General features: G+C 42.2%; 1 protein-coding gene across 2 annotated transcripts in view; it reads right to left on the bottom strand.

The window, feature by feature from the left end:
- The window catches only part of Mcur1 (mitochondrial calcium uniporter regulator 1), a 33368-nt gene extending 7704 nt beyond the window's left edge, over window positions 1-25664 (bottom strand). Inside the window, exons 1-6 of one of the 2 annotated variants that reach the window (XM_048348445.1) lie at window positions 25229-25664; window positions 9574-9693; window positions 4394-4497; window positions 3392-3493; window positions 2561-2602; window positions 1412-1483 (exon numbers count right to left, since the gene is read on the bottom strand). In XM_048348445.1, coding sequence (XP_048204402.1) covers window positions 1412-1483; window positions 2561-2602; window positions 3392-3493; window positions 4394-4497; window positions 9574-9693; window positions 25229-25595 — 807 coding nt within the window. In that variant the 5' untranslated portion in view covers window positions 25596-25664. The remainder of the gene's footprint in view (window positions 1-1411; window positions 1484-2560; window positions 2603-3391; window positions 3494-4393; window positions 4498-9573; window positions 9694-25228) is intronic. The other variant, XM_048348444.1, reaches the window with a different exon arrangement.
- Window positions 25665-26718: the final 1054 nt, after the last annotated feature.

Raw genomic sequence — 26718 nt, 5'->3', positions numbered from 1 at the left:
ACTGCTCACAGGCAAAGAACAATGCTCTATTATATAAGGTAGTTCAGCCCAGCAGAGCACCATGCCTGGGACTACAAGCAGAGGGCAGTGTGGAACTGCATGTTCACACAGCTTGAAGTACTCCAAATAGCAATGCTGACTTCCCCTAAGGCCTACATCTTGACACTTGTTATGGTTTTTAAAGTAACACCTCTGTGGATCTAGCTCCTGGAACCTCAAAGCAATTTCTATGTGATACTCCTCCCCTTTCCCCAGTAGTAATAGTGAGACCACATCAGATCCTTGTGCTTGCTAGGTTAATGCTCTAACACAATTATGCCCCATGGGGCTAATATAATTTAAAATAAATTTATATTATTTATTGACGGGAAAAATGAGAAGCCCTCCTCCTCAGTGCCTGTCTACCCTCACCCAAGGTGCACAGTGTGTCACTACAGAGCAATCTACACGTGGGATTACATGAGTATGTTCCCGGCTAGGCTGGCAAACCACAGAAAACCACTGGCTCTACTTTATATGTATGTCCTCCACTTCCCAGTCTCCTAGATGTATTTCTTCTCAGCCTTGTTAGCAACCTGCACATAATAATCTTCATAAATCAAATAAAAAACACAGTATTTTCCTGTGGAAAAAGCTAAGGATTTCTCTTCTATATACTAAATATATGCTGATGATCACTAAATGTTTAAAATGCTACCTGGTTAATCTTCATGGTTGAAAAATACTATCAGACTACAAAGTGGACTTAATAATTATTCTGTATAATGAAGCTAAATGTAACTCTTCAAGTCTACAGCAGGTCACAATACAATTACATACTTGTCTGAGCCTTAGCTCTATCTTTACTATCATTTGCACACTTTGATTGAAGGCAAATTGTGAGAAATGATAAAATAATGAACAGGTACAAGTACTCTTTCCCACTTGTATAGCCAGCTAGTACTGATGAAAACTGCTCCAAATGGCCAATTCCTCATTATGCCAAAAATAAGAAAGGAACTTTCTTTTCTTCTTTTCCCAGTCCTGGGGCTTGAACTCAGGGCCTGAGAGTTGTCCCTGAGCTTCTTTTGCTCTAGGCTAGCCCTCTACCAGTTGAGCGACAGTGCCACTTCCAGCTTTTTCTGTGTATGTGGTACTGAGGAATCAAACCCAGGGCTTCATGCATTCTAGGCAAGCACTCTACCACTAAGCCACATTCCCAACCCAAGGGGCCTTCTTGAATTAACCAAAAAATTCAATTTTACTCTTCCTTTGGAAGGCATCAAATTCAAACCCTAATCCAAAACAGAATTAAGACTTTGAAATAGTGTCTAAGATCAATAAATGGGTAAAATTTTAATAGTATTTATAACTAAACATTCCATGCTGAGAAGAAATTAATTCATAATCTACTGTTAATAAAGGCACATACCAATTCTTTCACTCTGCTTTTTTCTAGGTTGAAGTCTAACTTGGTATCTGTACGGACTTTGATCACTTCATCCTGGTCAGAGGGCAAATAACAGAGAGAAATCCTGAGTAAGAAATCCAACAAGTTTGGGACCACTTGCTGCCTCTCTCTAAGAGAGCCAGCCCAGTGAAGAAAATGGGGATGAGGCCTGATGATGTCAGGGGGCTGGGGATAAGCTACAAGTGAAGTCAGCTCTGTCTCTGGGTCTCCCCGCTGGTGCTTAATCCAGCCCAGATGGAGTATCATTGCTATCAACCGCAAGACTCTCCACACAATCACCCTTGAGGAACTGACGTAATAAAGCAGTTTTTGAGACCACTTGGAAAGCAAAGATGGGCTCAAATATTAAATTATGGTTTAAATAAAATTATCTATTTAGAGCTTATCAAAATCTTTTATAACATCTATGTCCTTTCTACTTAATAAAAAAAATCAAGTCAGGTGCATGTGACTCACACTTGTAATCCTAGTTACAGAGGAGGCTGAGAGCTGAGCATCAAGGTTTGAAGATAGCCCAGGTGGGAAAATCTGTTAGACTCTTATCTCCAATTAACTACCAAAAAATCTGAAAGTGAAGCTGTGGCTCAAGAGATACAGCTAGCCATGAGCAAAAGAAGTTCAGGGACAATACCTAGGCCCTGAGATCAAGCTCCAGTACTAGCACCAAAAAAACCAAACCAAACCAAACTATTGGCCTGGTAAACATTGAAAAACCATACACAATTCTCTATAGTCAGTCTCTATTTGGCTACTTTAGAACAATATTAATTTAAAAACAATTTAGCCAGGCTTGCTAGTGCACACCTGTAATCCCAACATTTGGGAGACTGAGGCAGGGAGGATCATGAGTTTGAGACAAGCTTGGTGTACACAATAAGGCCCTAGGGAGAAAGGGGAGGGGGGGAAAAGGACATCATTCCTCCTAGAATACTATTTTCTTAATAAATTTGGATAGACACTGGTAGTTCACTTATTGGCTGTGCTCCAATGTGTACTTTTGAGGCATATTACACAATCATTCCACACAGAATTGTTTTAAAGAACATGTCTTTTTGACACTTTATTACTTTATAAAACTACAAACAAGCTTGCAAACAAGGAGAAGCTTACCACTACTTGTTGTTTTAGCTGGTGTAGCTCAAGTTTTATTTTCTAAAAACACATTAAAAAGAAATAAGGATATATTTAGAAAGAGGAAAGCTAGAAAACTTGGCAACAAGCAAATATTACAACATTAATTTATGCACAAGATTTTGACCTCCTCCCTTCCCACAAACATGACTATATTCAGAGCACAAAGCTAACAATAGCTGTACAATGCACAGGAAGACCATAAGATGAGTTTTAATTAATCTTGAAAATTACATAAAATGATGAACACACTGCCCCTTCAATGAACCTGCTTTCCTTCACACTTCCTTGAGTTTTTCTTTCAACTAACATTGTCCTCAACTGCTGACTTCAAAGGTGACTTTGAGAGTTCAACATCCAATAAACAGCTCCCTTTGGGAGTCTAAATAAGGCTGAAAACAAGAATGAGATGCAAAGAGAGTTCTTAAAAGGAGAGAAAGGGATATTTTGTAGCACCATCTCTTCATAACAAGCTGAAACTGGGAACAATGGTAACACACATCCCAGGGGAAGGCTGCAGCACAGGAGTGCTACACCAGACAATAAAAAAGGAAGACCTCTTGTTACAAGGCACACCATTCACTGCCATTAGTAAAGCTCCAGAATAGCCCAAAGTAGTCAAGGATGGCTTCCTGTGGGAGGAGGAACTAGAAGGGACACAAGCAGCCCTCTGGGGGTTGGCGCTCATATGTCCTGACCTGATCAGCAGTGTACCTGAAAATTCTCCATGGTGGACACTTACTTGTGTGCTCCTATGTACATGTAACTCAATGAATTTAAAGAAATCTTATGAGTACTCTGTAGTTTTACCTCATTTTCGGCTCTGAGGGCTGAAAACTCACTCTTTTCCAAAATAATCATATCCTTTTTCACATTGGCAATCTTGGACATTATTTGCTGAAGAGTGATTTCCTAGGAAAAGAACGAAAACATATTCCACTTCAGCCCAAATCCACCTCATGTGGCTCCCATCTGCCACTATCTTAATAAGAAGCTAGAAGAAGGTCAGAAAGGTCACCCTCCATTCCAACACGAGAAGACAAGTAGAAAACACACAACAGTAGCAATACCAAGTGAACTACATACAGTTAGGGAGAAGGTCATCTGTGGATTCAAGAACATGACACTGTAACACCACACTTCTGGCTACAGCTACATTTATTAAAGCTCTCGACTGATAAACGCTTTTCAAACACAGTAGGCTATCAAACACAATGAGTTCTTTTAAAATATATTATTGTTATTATTAAGGTATTGTACAGAGAGATTACCATTTCACAATTCAGGTAATGTATACATTTCTCTTCTAGACAATGTCACCCTTTACTTCAATTTCCTACAGCTAAGCACAATGAGTTTTACCTACAATAGTGGACAAAACAGCTCTGAATAAATATTCTAGTACTACTGTAATTATTTTTCCTCTCAACTACATTAATTTAGTATATATATTTCTTATTTCTTTTTTGGTGATATCTAGAGTTTGAACTCAGGGCCTTGTACTTGCAAGGCAAGCAGTCCACCACCTGAGGTATGACTCAAGCAAGCTCTTTTTGCTTTTCAGGTAAGGTTTTTTTACTTTTTGCCTAGCGTCAGACTTGGACCATGAACTTCCTGTTTCCTGCTTACTTGGGAGTTCTTGCTAACTACTTTTTTGTTTTTTTTTTGGCCTGAGTTGGTCTCCAACTATGATCTTCCCATCTCTACCTCCCAAGTAGCTGGGATTAATTACAGTTGTAAACCATCATTATTCAGCTAATTACACTGACACTTACTACAAATAACACACTGCTTTCATATTTCAGAGCTGACCTGCTGCATTTTGGTGACCATATCTTTATAGATGATATCCATGTTGGCATCCATAATCTTGACCAATGCAGACACAATGATTTCTGCTTGTTGAGTAGTAAATCCTACGCAAGCACACAAATAAAGACAATTAGATTCACAATAACTGCAGTTGTCAGAAAAAAAAGTGTATATTCCTGTGAAAGTCTGGATTCAAAAGCAAAAGGAAGGCAAGGTGTAAATGGAAGGTAAGGAGACGATGTCTCTATCTGAAATTGAGGTAGTATCAAACATCTGAGTGTTTCCCACATAAAAAGGGGTGGCCTGGCTAATGGATGATCTCTACCCGCTGCACATCTGTCAGAAACTGCTGTGACACCTAACCAGAGAATGGCTGACGTCATAGGAAGGGCCTGCAATTCAATGTCAGGGAGAAAAAGACTCAAGATTACAGATACAATTATTAGTTTAGCAACTTAAAGATGGTCATTTTCATTTTCTTCTTCTTCTTTTTTTTTAATCTTTGGGCAGTGTTGGGATTGAACCCAGGACCTGTTGATGCCAGGCAAGTGTTCTAACACTGAGGTAGATCTCAGCCCTTGTTTTCTTTATATTTGTTTGTATTTTCTACATTGGAGAGTTTAATTTTTTTCCTTTCTTGAGGCTTGAACTCAGTGCCTAGGGGCTGTCCCTGAGGTTTTCTGCTCAAAGCTAGCACTCTTAACACTTGAGCCACAGCTCCACTCCCAGCTTTTTGGTGGTTAACTGAGAGTCTCATAGACTTTTCTGCCTGGGCTGGCTTCAAACTGTGATGATCAGATCTCAGCTTCCTGAGTAGGATTACGGGCATGAGCTACTGATGCCTGGCTTGTTTTTTTAGTTTTAAAATGCATGCTAGTAGATAAAAAATGTGCTTATTTTATTTTTCATAAATCAGATCACTGACTATAAATATTAAAATCTAGCTATTAGTTTAATCTTAAGTGACGAGTCAGTTTTATATTGTTGTCCTTCTAGTATCTCCTATTACAGTCTGGGGGGTCCAAAATTGAGAAGAGAAGTTGGCCTTTCTCAACAGATGACACAGTGACAAGAGGCTCAGACTCAACAACAGATGAACTGAATATTCAGCAGTTCATCCAGCAATGTCACTACTTAAATGTCAACATCAGTCTTTTTTTGTTACATGAGCACTTCATTTTTAGTGTATCTGCACCAAGTTGTAATCAGTACAATTGAGATTAAGCATGGGACTATGATTACAAGAAAAGTGAACTCACAGATTAATAGTATAGGCCCCTCTCCCATCCTCTTATTCCAGTCTTTAATTCCTCAGAAGGCTTGCCTTGTGCTATTACAGAACATACCCAGAAGTGGGTCCACCAAATCATGGTTTAGCTATGGAGTGTTGGGTTCTGGATTTGTTTTCTTTGTAACTTTAATCTTTAAAAAATATACATGTCTTCAAACTTTTTTTTGGTGCTGGTCCTGGGACTTAAACTCAGGACCTGGGTGCTATTTCTGAGCTTTGTGCTCAAAGTTAGTGCTCTACCAGTTTGAGCCACAGCTCCATTTCCAGCTTTTTGGTAGTTAATTGGAGAAAAGAACCTCACTAACTTTTCTGCCTGGGCTGGCTTTGAACTGAGATCCTCAGATCTCAGCCTCCTGAGTAGCTAGGGTTACAGGCATGAGCCACAAGCACACAGTTAAATTTTTTTAAAATAGAAAAAATTTAAAACTTTATTAAGTAGAGTTCATAGTTAAACATAATTAGGCTTGGCAATTACTAGAAAAGGGGGAAAAAACGAAATGGATAAAGAACTAATGCTGAAGACAAAACAAACTCCAAAGCCACAGAGTTTGTAACCACCTGGAGGAGCAGAAGAAGTAAGACAAACCAAGAGTCCAGCTGTAAGGGCTAACCTGAGAACCTGAGAGACTAAATATAAGTTTTAGCGTTAAAATTATAATAGCTTCTAAACCCTGGTGATGACTCCATGCTAGAAGGCTGCACCCCCACCTGTGAGATAAGATTCTTGTAGTCTGACATCTAAAAATATAGGGAGCCCTTGTTCCCCTCTGTACCTAGGTAGCAACCATGGTAACGGACAGTAAAAAATGATCACAGTCATAGACTATAGAAATAACCATAATAGTAGTAGAAATGCCATGGTAACTGTTGGGTTGGTTTACTTATGATTGAGTACTGGATTGTTTTTAGCCCGCTCAAGCTTGCTTAGTGGTAATGGGAACACATGGTAGCAACTGTTAAAATAAAGTTAGTACTAGGTCAGCCTGACTGCAGAATTCTGCTTCTTTAAAGGCTTGCTTAACCCATTTGTGACTTGCTCTACCCCCTGCATCAGTGCTATGTCACCACCTGCTCTCAGTTCCTGATACCAAGACCAGTTCCTGATATCAAAGCCAAAATAGGGGGCTGGGGATATGGCCTAGTGGCAAGAGTGCTTGCCTCTTATACATGAAGTCCTGGGTTCAATTCTCCAGCACCACATATACAGAAAATGGCCAGAGGTGGCACTGTGGCTCAAGTGGTAGAGTGCTAGCCTTGAGCAAAAAAGAAGCCAGGGACAGTGCTCAGGCCCTGAGTCCATGCACAAGGACTGGCCAAAAAAAAAAAAAAAAAAAAAAAAAAGCCAAAATAGGTAACTGAAAGGGTGGATAGCCAATAGAAATAGGGCTAGACTTGCTTGCTAAATGCCATCCAATCAAGTATCTGCCAAGTTGAAAAATACCCTGTCCCCTGCAGTAATCACAATAAAAACGCTGCCAATCTGAGGTTTGGGGCTCTCAATCCAAATCCACTGCATCAGTGATGGTTGAGAGTCCAGGCTGAGGTTGCAATAAAGACTCTAGTGCATTTGCATCAGAATTGGCTCCTTGGTGGTCTTTGGGGACTCCAAATCTGGGCATAAAACAGCCTGAAAATCTGCATCAGGCTACACAGAGGAATCATTTGCAGGAATGAGAGAAAAAGACATACCAGAATTGGGAAGCTCTAACAGGAAGTTTGTCAATCGGGAGACCAAGCTCTGGACGAAGGACAGAATATTCCTTGAACAATCTTTCCTGGTCTCATGATACTCTAGTTATCAGACACCCACCTTTTACCCAGCGTGGGTAAAGAAGGCTCCTGAGCACTGTGGATACTGCTGAGGGTCTTGCGATCATGTCTGCTTACACAAACACCCACGGGTAAAGGTTTGAAATTAAGGAAAGTAGGAACATCTCTGCCAATCAGTAGCTTCACATGTTCCTTGTCATTCCCATGTCTTATATTTGCACTGAAAAAAGTTTTGTTGAACCAGACACCAGTGGCTCATTCCTATAGTCCTAGCTATTCAGGAGGCTGAGATCTGAAGATCATGGTTCAAAGCCAGCCCAGGCAGAAAAAGTCCCCGTGAGACTCTTATCATCAATAAACTAAAAAAAGCTGGAAGTAGCACTGTGGCTCAAGTGGGAGAGTGCTAGCCTTGAGCATAAAGAGGCTCAGGGATAGCACCCAGGTCCTAAGTTCAAGCCCCAGGATGGCAAAAAAAAAAAAAAAAGAGAGAGAAGTTTTGGTGAAAAAGGTCTAATGTTCCAAGTTTGGCAAGAGAAGCTATCTAAATTACTATATGGCATTTGATAGTACACTATGTACATTGATTCATTTAATTAAATCAAAGGATTTGTGATTCTCAAGTGGACCACAGTATAGAACAAATAGGAATCAAGAGTGGGGAAAGGGCTTCTGCAGCTAAGCAACTAGAAGGAAAAGAAGTGGCTAGAAATGGAGCCTGGCAGTGACTCATCTCAGTGCTCTTTCTTAAGGGTGAAAAGCACATCTGCTGAGAGTGAAGGTAGTGGTTCAAATTCAAGCAAGTACAACTGGGTAAACAACTACTCAGTGGAGTAAAACCAGATATACTTATGTTTCAAAGGCATAACCTAGGTTCATTTGAAATTCTGATCTTAACTCAAAGTGATAAATGTGTCTGAGTCTCAGTATGCGAAGTCCCTCCATTCCAGATGTCCTTTCAGTAGCAGTGGGCAATACTGTGAGCAAGGAGAGGGGTTAATGACCAGTAATGGCTACTCGGCAACATTTCCATCTCATAAAGCTTGAAAAGCACACAGGACATACAGTGATGGCATTGTAACTTCTGTACTTCAGATGCTGTTGTCACAGGAATCATTCTTGAGTTTTTCTGACTTGTGTCCAAATTTTTATCTGACACTCTACTTCTACAGTATTGTTGTAAGAACTCGGTTTACTCTGACAATGAGAAAAATGTGTGAAAGTCTTCTTGTATTGATGAAGCAAAAATGTCCTTCAACAGAAATGAAGACTTCAGGGCTGGGAATGAGGCTTAGCGGTGCCCTGGGTTTGATTTCTCAGCACCATATAAACAGAAAAGGCTGAAAGTCGCATTGTGGCTCAAGTGGTAGTGTGCTAGCTTTGAGCAAAAAGAAGCCAGAAACAGTGCTCAGGCCCTGAATCCAAGCCCCAGGACTGGCCAAAAAAAAAAAAAAAAAAAAAGGCTTCAACAGAGATACTGATCAAGCAAGCAGGGCACTGGTAGCTCAGGTCTGGAATTCTAGCTAATTTAGGAGGCTGAGATCTGAGATTTGAGGTTCTAAGCCAGCCTGAGCAGGTAAATCTGTGACTCTTACCTCCAGTAAAAAATGTTCAGGGACAGGGCCCAGGTGGGAAGGGGGAGGGGGAGGGGGAGGGGGAGGGGGAGAGAGGGAGGGAGGGAGAGAGAGAGAGAGGGAGAGGGAGAGAGAGAGAGAGAGAGGGAGAGAGAAAGAGAGGGAGAGAGAGAGAGAGAGAGAGAGAGAGAGAGAGAGAGAGAGAGAGAGAGAGAGAGAGAGAGAGAGAGAGAGAGAGAGAGAGAGAACACTGATCAAAACTGCTTGTAGGGCTGGGGATATGGCCTAGTGGCAAGAGTGCTTGCCTCCTATACATGAGGCCCTGGGTTCAATTCCCCAGCACCACATATACAGCGTCAGAAGTGGCGCTGTGTCTCAAATGGCAGAGTATGCTAGCCTTGAGCAAAAAGAAGCCAGGGACAGTGCTCAGGCCAAGGCCAAGGCCAAGCCCCAGGACTGGCCAAAAAAAAATAAAAATTGCTTATAGATCTAAATGTCGAGAAACACAGGAAATAAATGAGTACAATAGGGCCCCCAGGGAGAATTACCATTTTCTTCCAGGAGGCACACTAGAGCATGAGTATCAAAGTATAGCTTCTTAGTCCCAGCAGAGGTGAAATCTTTACTTTTGTGTTCCAGCTGCAGGCACCCAGCAGACAGGCTTAGCTCTGGAAGGGAAAGGAAAGGAAATCCAAAACAGGCTTAGAGCTACAGAAAAGCAACTTAGCACCCTGAGATTTTCCTTAATACCCTGAAAGCCTATCTAGTATGTAATCTCTCTCTCTCTCTCTACCTATCTATCCATCCCTGATGATGGTATGGGAGTTTGAACTCAGGATCTTGCTAGTCAAGGACTCTACTATGTGGACCATGCTCCCAGCTATTTTTTGAGTTTTTGCCCAGCACTTGCATCAGACCACAATCCTCCTACCTATGGCCTCCTTAGTAGCTGGAACTTTCCTAACTTTTTGCTCTAGTTGGCCTAGACAGTCAGTGTTGTACAGTCTTTTCTGCTTCTGCTTCCTGAATGGTGGGATTATGGACACAAGCCATTGCATCTGGCCTTTAAATACCTTTTTAAAAAAACATAAAAAAGCCATTTTGTGTCCATTTCCTGGAGTTCATTTAGATAATTTAACCTTTTAAATGAGAAATAATTCACACTCTCTACAAGTCAATAATTTCAAGTGTAACATGAGTTTTCAGTATACTTACACAGTTGTGCAATTAATACCATAATCAACTTTGAAATACTTTTTTTCGCCCAAAATAAAACTATTTCAGTCATCATTCTCCTTATTAGTGCACTACACAACCCCTAATCTATTTCCTATCTCTACTGTCTGCTTACTCTGGAGATTTTGTATAACTAGAATCATACAATGTGCAACTTTTGGGACTGGCTTTATTTACTTCACATATTGTTAAGGAACATCCATGTTATAGAAAATGCCAGTTATCTCTGTTGCTGATTAATATTCCACTTTATGATTAAAACAAATTTTGTTCTTCTGCCTTTTAGTTGAATTGCATGGGCTGTTTTCAGGTCTAGGCTATTGTGAGAATTCCGTATTAGCATTTCCCCTGCCTCAGGTCCTCAGCTCCTCCCATTAGCCATACCGAATGGGGCCACTCCTACTCACTATTAAGACCTACCTACTTCCCCTTTAGCCCCAGAGAAGCTGCCACCTGGATGAGGTACAGACGCCATATTGCTACCTCTCCTGTGGGAGATATGGCCCCACTAATAAACCTCCTTATGAACTTTCTTCTCCTGTCTGTGACTATTTCCACATGGTCCCCTGGGATGGCAGGGAAATATCCTTTCACCGTGGATGTGTCCAATTCTCTTGAGTATATATATAAGAGAGGAACTGCTGGATCCTATGGGGACCATGCAGAACTCTTACAGGAACTGCCAGGCGGGAATCCCCCCAAATGGCTGCCCTACTCTATGTTTCCACTAGCAGAGGAAATGGGTCTTTATTCTCCACATTCTCACTACAACTTGCTATTTAATTCTAATTATCTTCAACTTCATAGTGGTTTTGATTTGTGTTCCTCAGATTGCTAAGGATGTTGGACATGTTGTCATGTTCTTATTGAATACTTTTATATCTTCTTTGGAAAAAATGTCTACTCAAGTCTTTTGCCTATTATGTTTTAACATTTTTTAGTACTCAACTAAAAGAGGTCTACATATATTCTAGATGCAAGTTCATTAACAGATGATAATTTTTAAATACCTTTTCCCATTCAGTGGGCTGTGTTTGCTTTTGTGGGTTTTTTTTTGCCAATCCTAGGGCTTGGGCTAAGGGCCTGAGCACTGTCCCTGGCTTCTTTTTGCTAAAGGCTAGCACTCTACCACTTGAGCCACAGCGCCCACTTCTGGCTTTTTCTGTGTATGTGGTACTGAGGAATCAAAGCCAGGGCTTCATGCATGGAAGGCAAGCACTCTACCACTAAGCCACATTCCCAGCCCTGTGTTTGCTTTTTTTTTTTGTAATTTATTTATTAATTAAACAAAAATTTTTTGACAAGGTGTTGTGCAAAAAGGGTACAGTTAATAGTAGGGCAGTGTGTACATTTCTTGTGATATCTTATACCCTGTTTTTCTTTCCTCCCTTCCCTAGGTCAGGTAGACATATATACAATACACAATGTACCAAGAACACATACAGTAGCCACGTGGCCTACGCCAAAGAAAATTCGCCTAGGGCTTTAAATGTAATGTCGATATCAGACAATATGTCGACAGTAGTCTTATATGAACGTACATACTTAGCTTTTGAGCTATTGTATTCCACTGAGAGGTCAATTTTTGACCTTTATATAGTGAGTAGTTGTTTGGTTTTAGTTACATAATGTTGGGTCGCTGACCCAATTCCTGTGGGAAATACCATTTGACAAGCAGTTTTTGGTTTCACAGACCTGGTCTCTACTGTCTCTCCGTCACCCCATCTTAACAGTTATATATCAGGGAGATCATGCCCCTTTGTTTTCTGTGTTCTAGGCTTGTCTCGCTCAACATTATTTGTTCAAGTTCTGACCATTTCCCTGTGAATAACAATATTTCACCATTCCTAATCGCTATGTAGTATTCCATTGTGTATAGGTACCATATTTTTTGGATCCATTCATCTGTGGAGGGGCATCTGGGTTGATTCCATATTTTGGCTATTGTGAATTGTGCCGCGATAAACATGGAAGTGCAAATGTCTTTTTGATATCTTGGGACCTGCTGTTCAGGAGTGATATGGCTGGGTCATGGGGTAGGTCTATACTGAGCTTTTTGAGAAACCTCCATACTGTTCTCCAAAGTGGTTGTACTAGTTTGCACTCCCACCAACAATGGAGAAGGGTTCCTCTTTCCCCGCACCCCCTCCAGCATTTGCTGTTGCCTGAGTTCAGAGTATAGGCCATTCTAACTGGAGTGAGATGGTATCTCAGGGTTGTTTTTATTTGCATTTCCTTTACTACCAGGGATGTTGAACATTTCCTCATATGTTTCTTTGCCATTTTTATCTCTTCTCTTGTGAAGTCTCTCTTTAGCTCCTTTGCCCATTTCCTAATTGGTTCACTGGGTTTGAAGGGGCTTAGTTTTTTGAGTTCTCTGTAGATGACAGATATTAGGCCTTGGTCTATTGCTGTGCTGGTAAAGATCCTTTCCCATATGGTTGGCTGTCTTTCTATTTTGGTGGCTATGTCCTTAGCTATGCAGAAACTTTTTAATTTGTAGTAGTCCCATTTGTCGAGTCTCTCCCCTATTTGTTGTGCCCCTGGGACTCTATTCAGGAAGTTCCTTCCTGTGCCTATAAGTTCTAGCGTCTTTCCTACTCTGTCCTTCAGTAGTTTCAAGGATTCAGGTCTGATATTGGGGTCCTTGATCCATTTTGAGTTGATCTTGGTGCATGGTGATAGGCTTGGGTCTACTTTGAGTTTTCTGCATATGGCTGCCCAGTTCTCCCAGCACCAGTAGTTGAAGAGGCTATGTTTATTCCATTGTATGTCTTTAGCGCCTTTGTCGAATATCAGCTGACTGTAAGAGTGCGGTTTTATTTCTGGGTCTTCAATTCTGATCCACTGGTCTTCCGGTTTGTTTTTATACCAATACCAGGCTGTTTTTGTTACGATGGCCCTATAGTAGAGCTTGAAGTCTGGTATTGTGATACCTCCTGCACTGCTTTTTTTTGCCTAGAATTGCTTTGGCTATTCTAGGTCTTTTGCTATTCCAGATGAATTTATGGATTGCTTTCTCTATTTCAGTGAAGAATGTGACTGGGATTTTGATAGGGATTGCATTGAATTTGTATAACAATTTGGGCAATATGGCCATTTTCACTATATTGATTCTGCCTAGCCATGAGCATAGGAGGTCTTTCCATCTCCTTGTGTCTTCTTTGATTTCCCTTATTAGATTTTTATAGTTCTCATTAAATAGGTCCGTCACATCCTTGGTTAGGTTGATCCCTAGGTACTTTTTTTTTTTTTGCTACTGTAAGTGGAATTGTTTCCATAATTTCCTTTTCTGCTTGTACATTGCTGGTGTACAGAAAAGCTGCTGACTTTTGTGGATTGATTTTGTATCCTGCTACTTTGCCAAAATGGTTTATTAAGTGTAGGAGTTTGGGGACTGAGTTTTTTGGGTCTTTCAGATATAAGATCATGTCGTCTGCGAATAGGGATAGCTTGATTTCTTCCTTGCCGATGTGGATCCCTTTGATGTCCTCCTCTTGCCTTATTGCTATGGCTAGGGATTCCAGCACTATGTTGAAAAGAAGTAGGGAGAGTGGACATTTTTGTCTTGTTCCTGAGTTTAGGAGGAATGATTTAAGTTTCTCTCCATTTAATATGATGTTAGCAGTTGGTCTGTTGTATATGGCTTTTATTGTTTTGAGGAATGTTCCATCTATTCCTCTTCTCTCCAGAGCTTTTAATAAGTATGGATGTTGTATTTTGTCAAAGGCTTTTTGGGCATCAACTGAGATAACAATGTGATTCTTGATTTTAGTTCTGTTTATGTGGTGAATTACATTGATTGATTTATGGATGTTGAACCATCCTTGTGACCGTGGGATGAAGCCTACTTGGTCATGATGTATAATTTTCTTGATCAGTTTCTGGATCCTGTTACTAATACTTTATTGAGGAACTTTGTGTCTGTGTTCATTAGTGATATTGGTCTGTAGTTCTCTTTTTTTGTTAGGTCTTTGCCTGGTTTGGGAATGAGTATGATATTAGCTTCATAGAATGAGTTTGGGATTTCTCCCTCTGTTTTTATTTCATGGAAGAGTTTGAGGAGTATTGGTATTAGTTCCTCACTAAAGGTTTTATAGAATTCGTTGGTAAATCCATCTGGGCCTGGGCTTTTCTTTGTTGGGAGGTTCTTGATTACCCCCTGTATCTTGCTGTAAGTTATTGGTTTATTTAGTTGATTTATTTCTTCTTGGTTCAGTTTGGGCAATGTATACTTCTCTAAGAATTGATCCATTTCTGTAAAATTGTTTTTTAGTGAGTAGAGGTTCTGGAAATAGTTCCTTATGATTGTTTGAATATTGTGTGTACTTGTTATTTTTCCGGTGGAGTCCCTGATTTTACGTATATGAGTCTCTTCTCTTCTTTTTTTTGTAAGTCTTGCGAGGGGTCTGTCAATTTTATTTATTTTCTCAAAGAACCAGCTTTTAGTCTTATTTATTTGTTGAATGGTCTTTCTATTTTCAATCAGACTTATCTCTTCTTTAATCTTTGTGATCTCTCTCCTCCTAGTCATTTTAGATTCGATCATTTCTTGTTTCTCCAGTTGTTTTAGTTTCATCGTGAGGTTATTCACCTGCTCTGTTTACATTCTTTTAATGTGAGTGCTTGCCCTTTGATGAAATTTATTTTTTTTGTGATTTGTGCATCTGGAGATCTGTAGGTAGCTTCCCTGGTTTGGCTTTGTGCTGGTTCCTGCTGGTCCGTCAGTGGGAGACTTGTTTGTGTCCTGGCTCTGGGTTTGAGTTTGGCTGTTGAACCTTACTGCCCAATGGGTGAGCGTGACCGTGTTGGTTGCTGCAGAGGTGGTTACCCTCACTGCACTTGGGGGTGGGTAGGTTCTGTGTCTTTCTCTGCGGGATAGTATCTTGCTGCTGTGTTGTGCTGACCCTAGTGTGCCCCTGGTGAGGGTTTGCTCATCGCTGATTCAGCGTGGTGTGGAGGCTTTTCTCTTCTTTTCCACTCGGTATCTTGGTCAGGGGAGCTCACATCTCAGGCGGTTCGCCCTCCTGTGTGGATTGCTCCGGGGCCGGTGTTGTTGAGGGGCAGACTACCCACTTGTGTGAAATTTGCCAATTTGAGTGGGCTCTGCCCTCCTGTGCGGGTGCGCCTATCAGAGCGGGCGCTGCCACTGGGGGGGGGGGCCTGCCCACCTGTGCGGGGTACACCTACCAGAGCGAACCCCAGGTTGTTGGGGTGTGCTTGTGCCCTCCTGCGAGTTTGCTGTGGGGGGCAGTATGTGTGGGCCCCAGTGGGATCAAGTGCCCGGGCGCGGGTTGGCGCCTACAGACTGCGCTTCCACTGCAAGGGGGGTGTGTGATTGGGCCCAGGTGTCCCTGCTGGGTTGGTATTGCCCACAAGCGCGCCTGTGACTTTTGTTTAAAAAGTCCAGGAGGGGGGCTGGGGATATGGCCTAGTGGCAAGAGTGCTTGCCTCGTATACATGAGACCCTGGGTTCAATTCCCCAGCACCACATATACAGAAAATGGCCAGAAGTGGCGCTGTGGCTCAAGTGGCAGAGTGCTAGCCTTGAGCAAAAAGAAGCCAGGGACAGTGCTCAGGCCCTGAGTCCAAGGCCCAGGACTGGCAAAAAAAAAAAAAAGTCCAGGAGGCCCAGGTGCCTCAGGTGGGGCTTCCAATGCCTACCCGTCCCTGGGCCCCTGTTGGGAAGGGGGCGGGGCCGGTGTGGCTGGTGCAGGTTCCTCTGCTGTCTTGGAGCTGCTCCGCTGCTGCTAGCTCCTGTGTCCTCCCAGAGTCTGAAGGGATCTTTTGCCACCTGATATGGGGGTTCTTTGTTCCCTCGGGGTGGGGAGGGGGAGGGAGGGAGCTCTAGCTTCTTTGTAGGGTTTGGGTCTCTGATAGCTGGTCTCCCGTTTGGGGAGGGAGTAATGAGTCCCGGATTGTGTGTATGTCCCGCGCTGCTGTTGGCCCTTCGGGACTGTGGTGCTGGGGTGTGGCGATCAGCCGTTTGGTGGTGCGGCCCCGGCTGTCCCCTTCTGCACTGCCCGGTTCCCCCACCGGCCCTGCAGTCCCGCGCCTCTTGTCACCGCCTTCTGTCTCGATTGGTCCGCTGCTTTCCCCCTGGGGTACGTGGAGTCCTGATGTCTGGACTCTGTGCTCCTGGCGTGACTTTTCGGCAGTGGGTTTGTTGGCGCCAGGTCCCCTTTCCCAGCCTGGCCCTATTCGGGCCAGGGTCGGCGGGTGGAGGGAGGGTACCCCGGAGATTTTCCGGCTCTGTGCAGGTTATAGGCTCTTTTTTTGTTCTTTCTTGTTTCCTGCATTTCTCTATTGCTTCTGGCTGCTGGTTTTGCTAGGTTCTTGATGGGGTGTTGGGTGCTGGAGTTCCCAGCTCACTATTCAGTTGGAGCGAGTTGGGGTGCCTCCCTACTGTGGCAGCGCCATCTTCCTCCTCTCTGTGTTTGCTTTTTTAATTAAACTTATAGCATCTTTTGAAGCATGCTAGTTTTGATGAGGCACATTATCTGTTTTTCCTTTTGTTGCTTTGGCTCTTGGTGTCATTTAAGAATCTACTGTCTAATTCAAATACACGACAATTTACATCATATTTTATTCACTCAAGTCCTTGACCCATTTTGAGTTAATTTTTGTATAAGATATGAAGTAGCTTCATTATTCTGCCTGTATATGTCCAGTTGTCCCAGACCCATCCTGTACTGCACAGACTTGTCATTCTGGTTGAAAAGCAGTGGATTGTATGACATATCTTTCTGGGCTATCCACTGGATTCCAGAGATCTCTATGCCTGCCCAATGTCAGTGGCACACTTTCTTACTTGTAAGCTTTAAATTTTAACATCAGGAAGTGAGTCTTACACTGCTTTTTTTCACGACTGTTCTTTTGCATGATATAGGTTCTTGTGCTGCCAATTTCTGCAAAGAAGTCTGCTGAGATTTTGAGGCAGTCTGTGTTTAAGTTATAAATCTACTTTGGAATGAATGTTGATGATATTGCCATCTTAACAATACTAATTAATCAGGGAAATAGACCTGGTCTTTCTATTGATTTAGGTACAAAGCAACAATGTATTATATTTTTCTGAATGTATCGTTTATGCTCTTCTGTTAAATTTATTGCTAAATATTCTATTTTTGATGTTACTGCAAATGGTATTTTCTTTCTTTTTTTGGATTGTGTGCAGTTAATGTACAAATATGTAACTGACTTTGTATACTTATCTTGCATCTTGCTGAACTTGTTGTAAAATAATGAATTCCTTAGCATTTTCTATAGTCAAAGTCTTAGTATTTGAGAACAGTGATAGTTTTATGTCTCCTTTCCAGACTGGGTGACTTCTGTTTTATCTTCTTGTCTGTCTTGGTGAGACCTTTTGAGCACACTACTGAATAGAAGAACAAATGCAGCTCATCTCTTATTCTTGATCTTAAAAGGAAAGTTCTCTTTTTCATTAAATGTTAGCTGTAAGGATTCTTGTAGATAGTTCTTTATCAGGTTAAATTCCCTGGTATTCCCATTTTATTTCCTCATTCTGGTCTTGAACTTGCCTTCCACTCTTGAGTGCTAGGATTACATTTATGAGTTATGGTTACTTTTATTAATCTTGAAAGGGGTTGAATTGTGACAAACATTCCTTGTTGGTTGAGATAACTATGCAAGCCTGAGTTCTTCATCTTATTAATATGATATATTAAACTGATGTTCAGATATTAAATGAACTCAACATTGTTGGGATACCCATTTGAGCATGGTATGTAATACTTTGTTTTATGTTAATAGATTCAGTTTGCTAGTTATGTGTGTGTGTGTGTGTGTGTGTGTGTGTGTGTGTGTACACGTGCATGTGCTTACCAGGTCTGGGGCTTGAACTCAGGGCTTAGGCACTATCCTTGATCTTTTTTGCTCAAGACTAGCTTTACCATTTGACCCATAGCTTCACTTCTATTTTTTTTGTATCTACACCCACAAAAGATACTTCTCTATAGTTTTATTGTGTACTCTTTGTAAAAGCCTATCTTTTGGAGAAATATGTTCAAACAATCTTTACTATAAATTTTCATGCAAATCAACAGATCCAGACAATTCTGTAAATTTCTTGTTCCAACGTGGGAAGTAATATAGTTCATTGTATTGGCTTCCTGTGTTTTTAATTTCAGGAATTACTAAAATAATTTTTTAAACAATATTTGGGTTGTTAACCATTTTGTTAAGAAAGGACATTAAGCTGAGCACAGATGGCTCACACCTGTAATTGTAGCTGCTCAGGAGGCTGAGATCTGAGGATCAAGATTCAAAGCTGGCCTGGGCAGAAAAGTCTGTGAGACTTTTATCTCCAATTATCCACCAAAAAACTGGAAGTGACGCTGTGGCTCAAAGTGGTAGGGCGCTATCCTTGAGCTGAAGAGCTCAGGGACAGTGCCTAGGCCCAGAGTGCCAAGCCCTATGACAAAATAAAATAGGACATTAATAGCTTTTTAGTTAAAAAAAAGTACTTTAACACTAAGAAGGAAAAAAATGGACAGTCCAAAGAATTTTCGTGTGTGTGTGTGTGTGTGTGTGTATGTGTATGTGTGTGTGTGTGCCTGTCCTAGAGCCTGAGTGCTGTACCAGGGCTTTTATGCCCAAGGCTGGCTCTACCACTTGAGCCACAGTTCCATTTCCAGCTTTTTGGTGGTTAATTGGAGACAATTAGTGGTTAATTGGAGTTTCATTGATTTTCCTGTCTGGGCTGGCTTTGAACTGCAATCCTCAGCTCTCAGCCTCTTGAGTAATTAGGATTACAGGTGTAAGACAGTGGCATTCAGCAAGAACTTTCATTTAAATTTAATAAACTTAACTATACAAAAATCTTGGTAGGTATTCGTCCTTACTTTTCTATTTTTTCCATGGCCTGGTGCCACTTTTAGACCTGGTACCACTCTCAAATCAGCCTTCTTTAACAGATTATCAGATCCTTGATAACCAAGAAGCAAGAAAATCCAGCTCTGTTAGACAGTAATCTGTAATTCTTCTGGTAAAAATTCAGTATATCAAAGGATAGTAAAATTCTACCTATTCTATTTACAATAGCCTTTATAAAATCCAGGAATGAACCTAACCAAGTGAAAAACTTCTATCACAAAAATTATAAAGCTCTGAAGAAAGGACTCAAAGAGACCAGAAAGTTACCGCTCATGTTCATGGATAGACTAGTACAGTGAAAGTGGCCTACTACAGACTCAATGTAATACCCATCAAAATTTCAATGTCATTCTTTACTAACTTAGAGAAAACAATTCAAAAATTCATACAGAACCACAAAAGACCCCAAATAGCCAAAGCAAATCTGGACAAATACTAAGCAATGCTACCGATATCACAATTCCAGACTTCAAACTTTATAATAACAAAAACAGTTGGTACTGGCATAAAAATAGCTCTGAGTGGGTGCCAGTGGCTCATGTCTGCAATCCTTCTCAGGAGGCTGAGAGGATCACTGTTTGAAGCTAGCCAGGGCAAGAAAAGTCTCTGAGACTCTTTTTTTTTTTTTGGCCTGTCCTGGGGCTTGGACTCAGGGCCTGAGCACTGTCCCTGGCTTCTTTTTGCTCAAGGCTAGCACTCTGCCACTTGAGCCACAGCGCCACTTCTGGTCATTTTCTGTATATGTGGTGCTGGGGAATCGAACCCAGGGCCTCATGTATATGAGGCAGGCACTCTTGCCACTAGGCCATATCCCCAGCCCTCTGGGACTCTTATCTCCCATTAATCATCAAAAAAGCTAGAAGTGGAGCAGTGGTTCAAAGTGCTAGAGCACTAGTCTTGAACTAGTGCTCAGGAACATTGCCCTGGCCCAAAGTTCAAGCCCCAGGATGGGCATGCATATACACACAAAGCCTAATGACCAATACAATAGATTTAAAAACTTAGGAATGGACCCATAGACATACAGTCATCTTATATTTGACAAAGGGACCCAAAAATTTCTGTTGGGGGAAAAAAAAAAGACAATCTCTTCAACAAATGGTTTTGGGAAAACTGGACAATCATACATAGAAGATTGAAATTGGACCGATCACCTTGCACTGTTATGAACTCAAAATGGATCAAAGACCTCAACATCAGACTTGAAACCTGTCCAGTAAACACATGAGGAAATGCTCAGCATCCTTGGCCATAAAGGAAATGCAAATCAAAACAACCTTGAGAATTGGGATTCCATTTTACCCCAGTAAGATTGGCTAGCATCAAGAATAAGAACACCAACAAATGCTGGCAGGGATACAGGGGGGCAGGAACCCTATTATACTGTTGGGCATCTATCCAGAATATTACAAGTCAGGATATGGTAAAGACACTTGCAAATCCATGTTCACTGCTGCACTATTCACGATAGTCAAGTTACAGAAACTGCACAGATACTCCACAATGGATGAGTGGATCAAGAACATGTGATACACACACACACACGCGCGCGCGCGCGCGCGCACACACACGCACACATACACAATGGAATTTTACTCACCTATCGGAAAGACTAATATTATGTAATTTGTGGGAAATGGATGGACTTAGAAAAAATATTTTAAGTGAAGTAAGTCAGGCTTAGAGATACAAATGATGCATGTTTTCTCTCATACGTGGAAGCTAGATCTAAAATATAAACTTACATGATAACATATATAGGGTTTTATGAATAGATACACAAATGATAGGATGGTATACTTCAGGGAGGAATCCCAATAGTTTAATTCCTCTGAACAATTGACTGTTTAACAAATGAACACCAGGAATCAGGGTCTGGTACTGATGGCTCACACCTGCAATCCCAACTACTCACAAGGCTGAGGATCCTAGTTTGAAGCCAGGCAAGGTAGAAAAGTGTGTAAGACTCTTATCTCCAATTAACCACGATGGAAGGCATAACACTGATCAAAATATATTGTATTCATAACCTGACTTATGGAACTGTAACCTCTTTAACTACTTAACACAATTAAAACCAAGCCCAAACAATAAAATCTACCTGTTAAAAACCTATCTCCAGCAAATGGAAATATGTTTTTTGGTTGTTGGTGGTGCTGTTTGTTTTGCATTTTTTATCTTGTTGCCAGGCACTAGTGGCTTGCACCTGTAATGCAAGCTACTTAGGAGGCTGAAATTTGAGGATCACAGTTTGAAGCCATCCTGGGCCAGAAAAGCCCCTGAGACTCTTAGCTCCAATTAGCCACCAAAAAAAGCAGGAAATGGAGCTGTGGCTCAATTGGTAGAGTGTGAGCCTTAAGCAAGAAAACACAGGGATAGCACCCAGGCCTAGAGTTTAAGCTTCAGGGTTAGCACAAAACAAACACCAACCTGGAAGAGACTGGAGAGAGAAGAGATCTATTAATTCAAAAACCAAAAGTTTCTTCAGCAAGGCCTCCTGATTACTAGAAATACACTTCTGCTAACTAACTACCACTCTCAATCCTTCACTCTCAAATTCTCTTTACAAAACCTGTTTGCACACATATGACATAGTAAGACACCTCAGATCTGATGCTTTTCTGCGGCCTAAGGTAGTCAGTGCCAAACCATTGCTAATTTGGGAAGAGGAGAGCAATTGTGGTCATGGTCAGCATCAAGGTTAAGTGCAAGAGGTGCAATGATATTTCCCTCCACACTACTTGCTGGCAAAACGTGCAATGATCAGTATTTAAAGGTTAAAAAGAGGCTCTTAGCTTCAAACCACCACCAGTTCCTTTCCCAGGTACACAAAGCCCTTCCTGACGTAGCTCACCTGCATCCTTCAGCTTTCTAGCAACCCTTGGATGGGTTAAGCATGGGTTTACTCCCCTTTCCCAACTTACATTTTTTTTTTTTTTTTTTAGCATTACTGACACCCTAGTGAATTTATGTGGGTAGTTTACTAGGCACACATTATGTGCCATAGATTATGGTTCTATTTCCTCCACCCAGGTAAGGGAGCAGCTTTTATTGCTCTCTCCTGTATTCTCAACTCAGTACAGGTAACTCTATCATAACACTCACTACTTTATTTCCATGTCTGTACCAACTATGAGTCCAAGATGCACAGAAGCAGCTAGATTTACTCATTTAAAATTTTTATTTTATTTTTTTCTGGGATAGCCTTGAATTGAGAACCTCGAGTCTCTAGGCTTTTTTGTTGCTCTTGTTCCTGACCAGAGAGCCACACCTCCACTTGGCTATTACTCATTTTTGATCTTTAGCATCTAGCAGACACAATGATATATAGCAAAGCAGGAATACATCTCTTTAAGAATTGTAAATAAACTGTAATGATTTCTAAGTCCTGGATTATGAGACTGTCTAGAAAGACATTTTGAAGTTGATCCCTTTTCTTCTTCACCTCGTCTTCTCTTTTCACATAAATAGGCTTGCCTCTTTCTTTATTATTTACCTCTAGCCCTTAAAGCCAGCTCAGCATAGAAGAGATGGAGTGCTAGAAACCTGGAAGTGAATAACTGAAAAGTACTTTCCAAGTGGCTAAAGCCATTTCACCCATAATAGATCTCTGTGGGACTGTCCCACAGATCAGGAACTTTGAAAACATGAGTCACTCTGGCCTTGTCAAGTGGCAAGGGTCATTCCAGTCACTAATTCCTTGTTTCTAATAATAAAATAACCATTCAAATGATTTAAACTCCCTCCTCACTTCTGTTCACACTCATAAAACCAAACAAAAATAATTACATAATTATTTTCCAAGCAAGACCTACAGCTGGCTTTGTCACTACGGATTATATTTTCTTTCCCAAAGCAAACAAAAACCAGAAATAAACAGCAAGCTTATTTCAAAGAAACACAGTCTCTGGAAAAGTAGGGAAAAGGGCTGGCCACTTCCCACCTGGCACTCTTTTTACTGCTGCGTGAAGAGAATGTCATTTTGCCTTCTATCAAAGAACAATACTGGAGGACACAATAGTACTCTGAATTCCCAGAGATAATCAGGAAGCAAGTAAATGGAGTTATATGAGACAGTACTCTGTAATTCTCCAGGAGCAAATTCTACATATCAAAGGGTATTAAAAACCTACAAGTACAAAAGAGACCCAATGTCAGCCTTTACAGATGAAAAACCAAATATACCAAGTATACTCAGTACTAGGCTGAAAATGAAAGAATAAAATGCTAATTTGTTGATGGCTCAAGGGCATCCCTGCTTCCTTCATGTGTGTGTGTGTGTGTGTGTGTGTGTGTGTTGGTTGATTGTGTAGCTTTAACTTGGTGCCTGAGCACTGTCCCTGAGATTTTCTGCTCAAGGACAGCACTCTACCACTTTGAGCCACAGCTCCACTTCTGGTTTTCTGGTGGTTAGAGACTTTCTGGACTTTCCTGTCTAGGCTAACTTTGAACTGTGATCTTCAGATCTCAGCCTCTTGAGTAGCTAGGAATACAGGAATAAGCCACCCTTCCAATGTTTTCTACCTGGCCATATTCATTTTAGAACTGAAGAATGAAATCTTCCATGCTAAGACAACAGCTTGCTGACCAATGAGAAAGAAACACTTCTTTGATCTCACAATTTCAAATTATAAGAGGAAACAAAGTTATCAGCTTGTCAAAAGCCCAGCAGCAGACAAAACACGGACTAAATTTATCTCTAACTCCTAATTCCCACAGGACATACATATATTTTATATATATATATATACATATATATAATGCATTCACTACTCTCCCAGCTGTGTTTGAAAGTTCCTCCACTTTGTTAACTCTACCACACTTTTGCCTCAGCCCATGGTATTATTAAATTCTAGCTGCAACCAAAATGGAGCACTTCGGTTGAGTAAAACAGGAAAAGAAAAATTTGGTTACTGATCACTATGAATGGGCATGTATCAATTACTCAAAATGATACCTGATGAGCATGCTTGCTGATTAGCCAAACAAGGTTAACTCACACTCACACACACACATTTTTTGTGTGTGCTAGTACCAGGGCTTGAACTCACAGCTTTGAGCTCTATGTCTTCTTTTTTGTCTCACAGCTGGTACATTATCACTGAAACCACACCTCCAGTTTCCAAATGAGGTTTTCATCAGCAGACTGCTTGGAGCAAGGTACTCCCAGCTACTCTGGAGGCTGAGATCAGAAAATGGCCTTTCAAAGCCAAACCCGGCGAAAAAAGTCCATGACACTCTTTTCAATTCATCAGCAAAAATTAAAAAAAATGGAGCCGTAGCTAAAGTGGTAAAGTGCCAGCCTTGGGCAAAAAGTTAAGCGAGAATGCCCTGGCCTTGAGTTCAAGTCCCAGTTACAGGCACCCCACCTCCCCCAAAATACTTGTAACAAATTTGAGCCTGTTTGCTTTTCTAATCTGTTGCAAGGCAAAAATCTCCCTCACCAAGTATTTAGCCAAATAAATGAATTCTGCCTATCCCATTTAAATTCACAATCGGAGACCCATTGCACTCACCCCCCTCTAAATCTTCCTATAACATTAATCAAATTGTATACATGTAAAATTACATACGCAGGAAGTATAATAGCATACGAAAGTCACACACACACACACACACACACACACACACACACACTTACTCCATCTCCTCTGTTCCGGTGAAGACCCAGAGGTTAAAGACTTCCTTGACTAATCTAGAAAGTGCCAGGCAGGAACAGGCCCTAGTGCCCCATGAATAAATGGAAGAAGAGTATGCAATCCAGTGGTCAGAAAACAACGCTTAGGTTCCCCAGAACTTTAACCCTCCAACATACAAAAAGCCCAGCACCCAAGTGCAGTCATCCCGGGAGACTGGTGCGGTCAACCCTCCCGCTCGCAGGGGAAGGCCTGGCACCTGGAGCCCGGGGCTCGGCTGTCCTCAGGAACCCACATCCCAGCCCCTGAGAAGGCAGGTGGAGGCAAGTGACCGCCGGTGACCCCGGATGACCCGCCCTCAGGGTCCCCGGGCCCTCCTTCGCGAGGCCCCACCCCCGCCCCGCCCCGCGCCCTCGCCACCGTCCCCGGCCCTCACCTCTCCTGGACGAAGCGAGGACGGCCGCCGGGCCCGGGCCCAAGTGCAGGGCGCCGGCCGCGCCCGCCAAAACCGGCGGACATCTCCACGCGCTGCCGCGCCCGGTCGGAGTCACGGCGGGCCCGGGCCTTGGGCGAGGCACGAGGAGGAGGAGGAGCAGCGGGGAGGCACGTGACGCGCCACCGCGGGCCGCCCGGGCGCGGGGCCGCAGCGCCCCCAGCCCGCCGGGGAACGGGGAGAGGCCACGCCGGGCCGCCGCTCCGCGGGCGCCTGGGCTTCCGCAACAGCCGGCGGGCAGAAAGAACTGAAGCCGACGACGGCCTAGCAGGAGCTTCGGCCTCTCGCCGGTGACAGAGCCGTAGTCCATCCCCGAGCCGGTCACAGGCCCGGGCGCGCGCTCATGCCGCCCGCGCGCGGCCCAGGCCGGGAATTGATGGCGGGAGCGCGCGTGGGCGGCAGCGTGGGCCCGCCTCTTCCTGCTGGGCGCGCGCGCCGCGGGCGGCGCTCGGTCCCACGTTAGCCACGCCCCCACAATGGTCCCACCCACCATTTGGTCACGCCCCCGATCGCTTAGAGCTGGGGCGGCGAGGATCCCTTGGCACTGGGGAGCTATATTGAGCTCTGTTCTGCCACGATTTGCATATTCATTACACTTTTGTCCTTAAAACCACTAATGGTTCCGCTGCCCTTCTGAGTCCTGGTGAAAAGTCCCTGGTCAGCAGGCTGCCCTGCCTGGGTTTTACTGATTAACTACACCAGTCCCGAGGAAGGCAAAATGTGGCTCTCTTACACCTTGTTTTGGGAGCAGCGCTTTCATAGTACATTTAATGGCTCAACTTTCAGAGCTTTTGTTACCAGATTAGGGTACTCGTAGATATTAGGAGGCCAAATCTGAGAATGTAAAACCTGGGGCATGAATATAAAATGGTATGATAAAGGTATTTTATACCTCTGTAGTCCTTGATCACTGTCATTTCAAAGCCACTCATTCATCCATCACCTCTTACTAGCAACCTTAGCCGTGGAGTTTTGTACTTACACGGCCAAGATGAAGGAAAACAATGAGCTAGAATCATGCACAAGCTTGTCCAGAAACATACCTAACAGAAAATAATAGCAAAAAGAATTGCCAAAAAAGTTTTTTTTTCTTTTCTTTGGCTGTAGGGATTGAATCATGTGCTAAGTACATGGTCTACTTGCTGAAGAAAAAGTTTTATAACTAAAGTTGCAAAAAAAAAAGCTGACATCAGATTTATAGTACTACATTTTAGCCATATTTCCATAAAAAGTTGTTTGACAGATAAAAAAAATCCTTAAAGTGGTAGATTTTAGTGCTATTGAACTCTTCAAGTATGTCTGTGTAGTCAAAATTGACATTAGTTGGATGGATTTCTGAAACAGTGTAAAAAAAAAAGAAAATTGATATAAGGAGCCTGGGTCTTTGCTTCCCCTAAATAATTGGTCCTTGATTTCCCTATTGTTTCCCTAGA

The sequence above is a fragment of the Perognathus longimembris genome, chromosome 6, assembly GCF_023159225.1.
Source record: "Perognathus longimembris pacificus isolate PPM17 chromosome 6, ASM2315922v1, whole genome shotgun sequence".
Taxonomy (NCBI): Eukaryota; Metazoa; Chordata; class Mammalia; order Rodentia; family Heteromyidae; genus Perognathus; species Perognathus longimembris.
The sequence above is the reverse complement of the archived record's forward strand: the minus strand, read 5'-3'. Positions and strand labels throughout refer to the sequence as shown.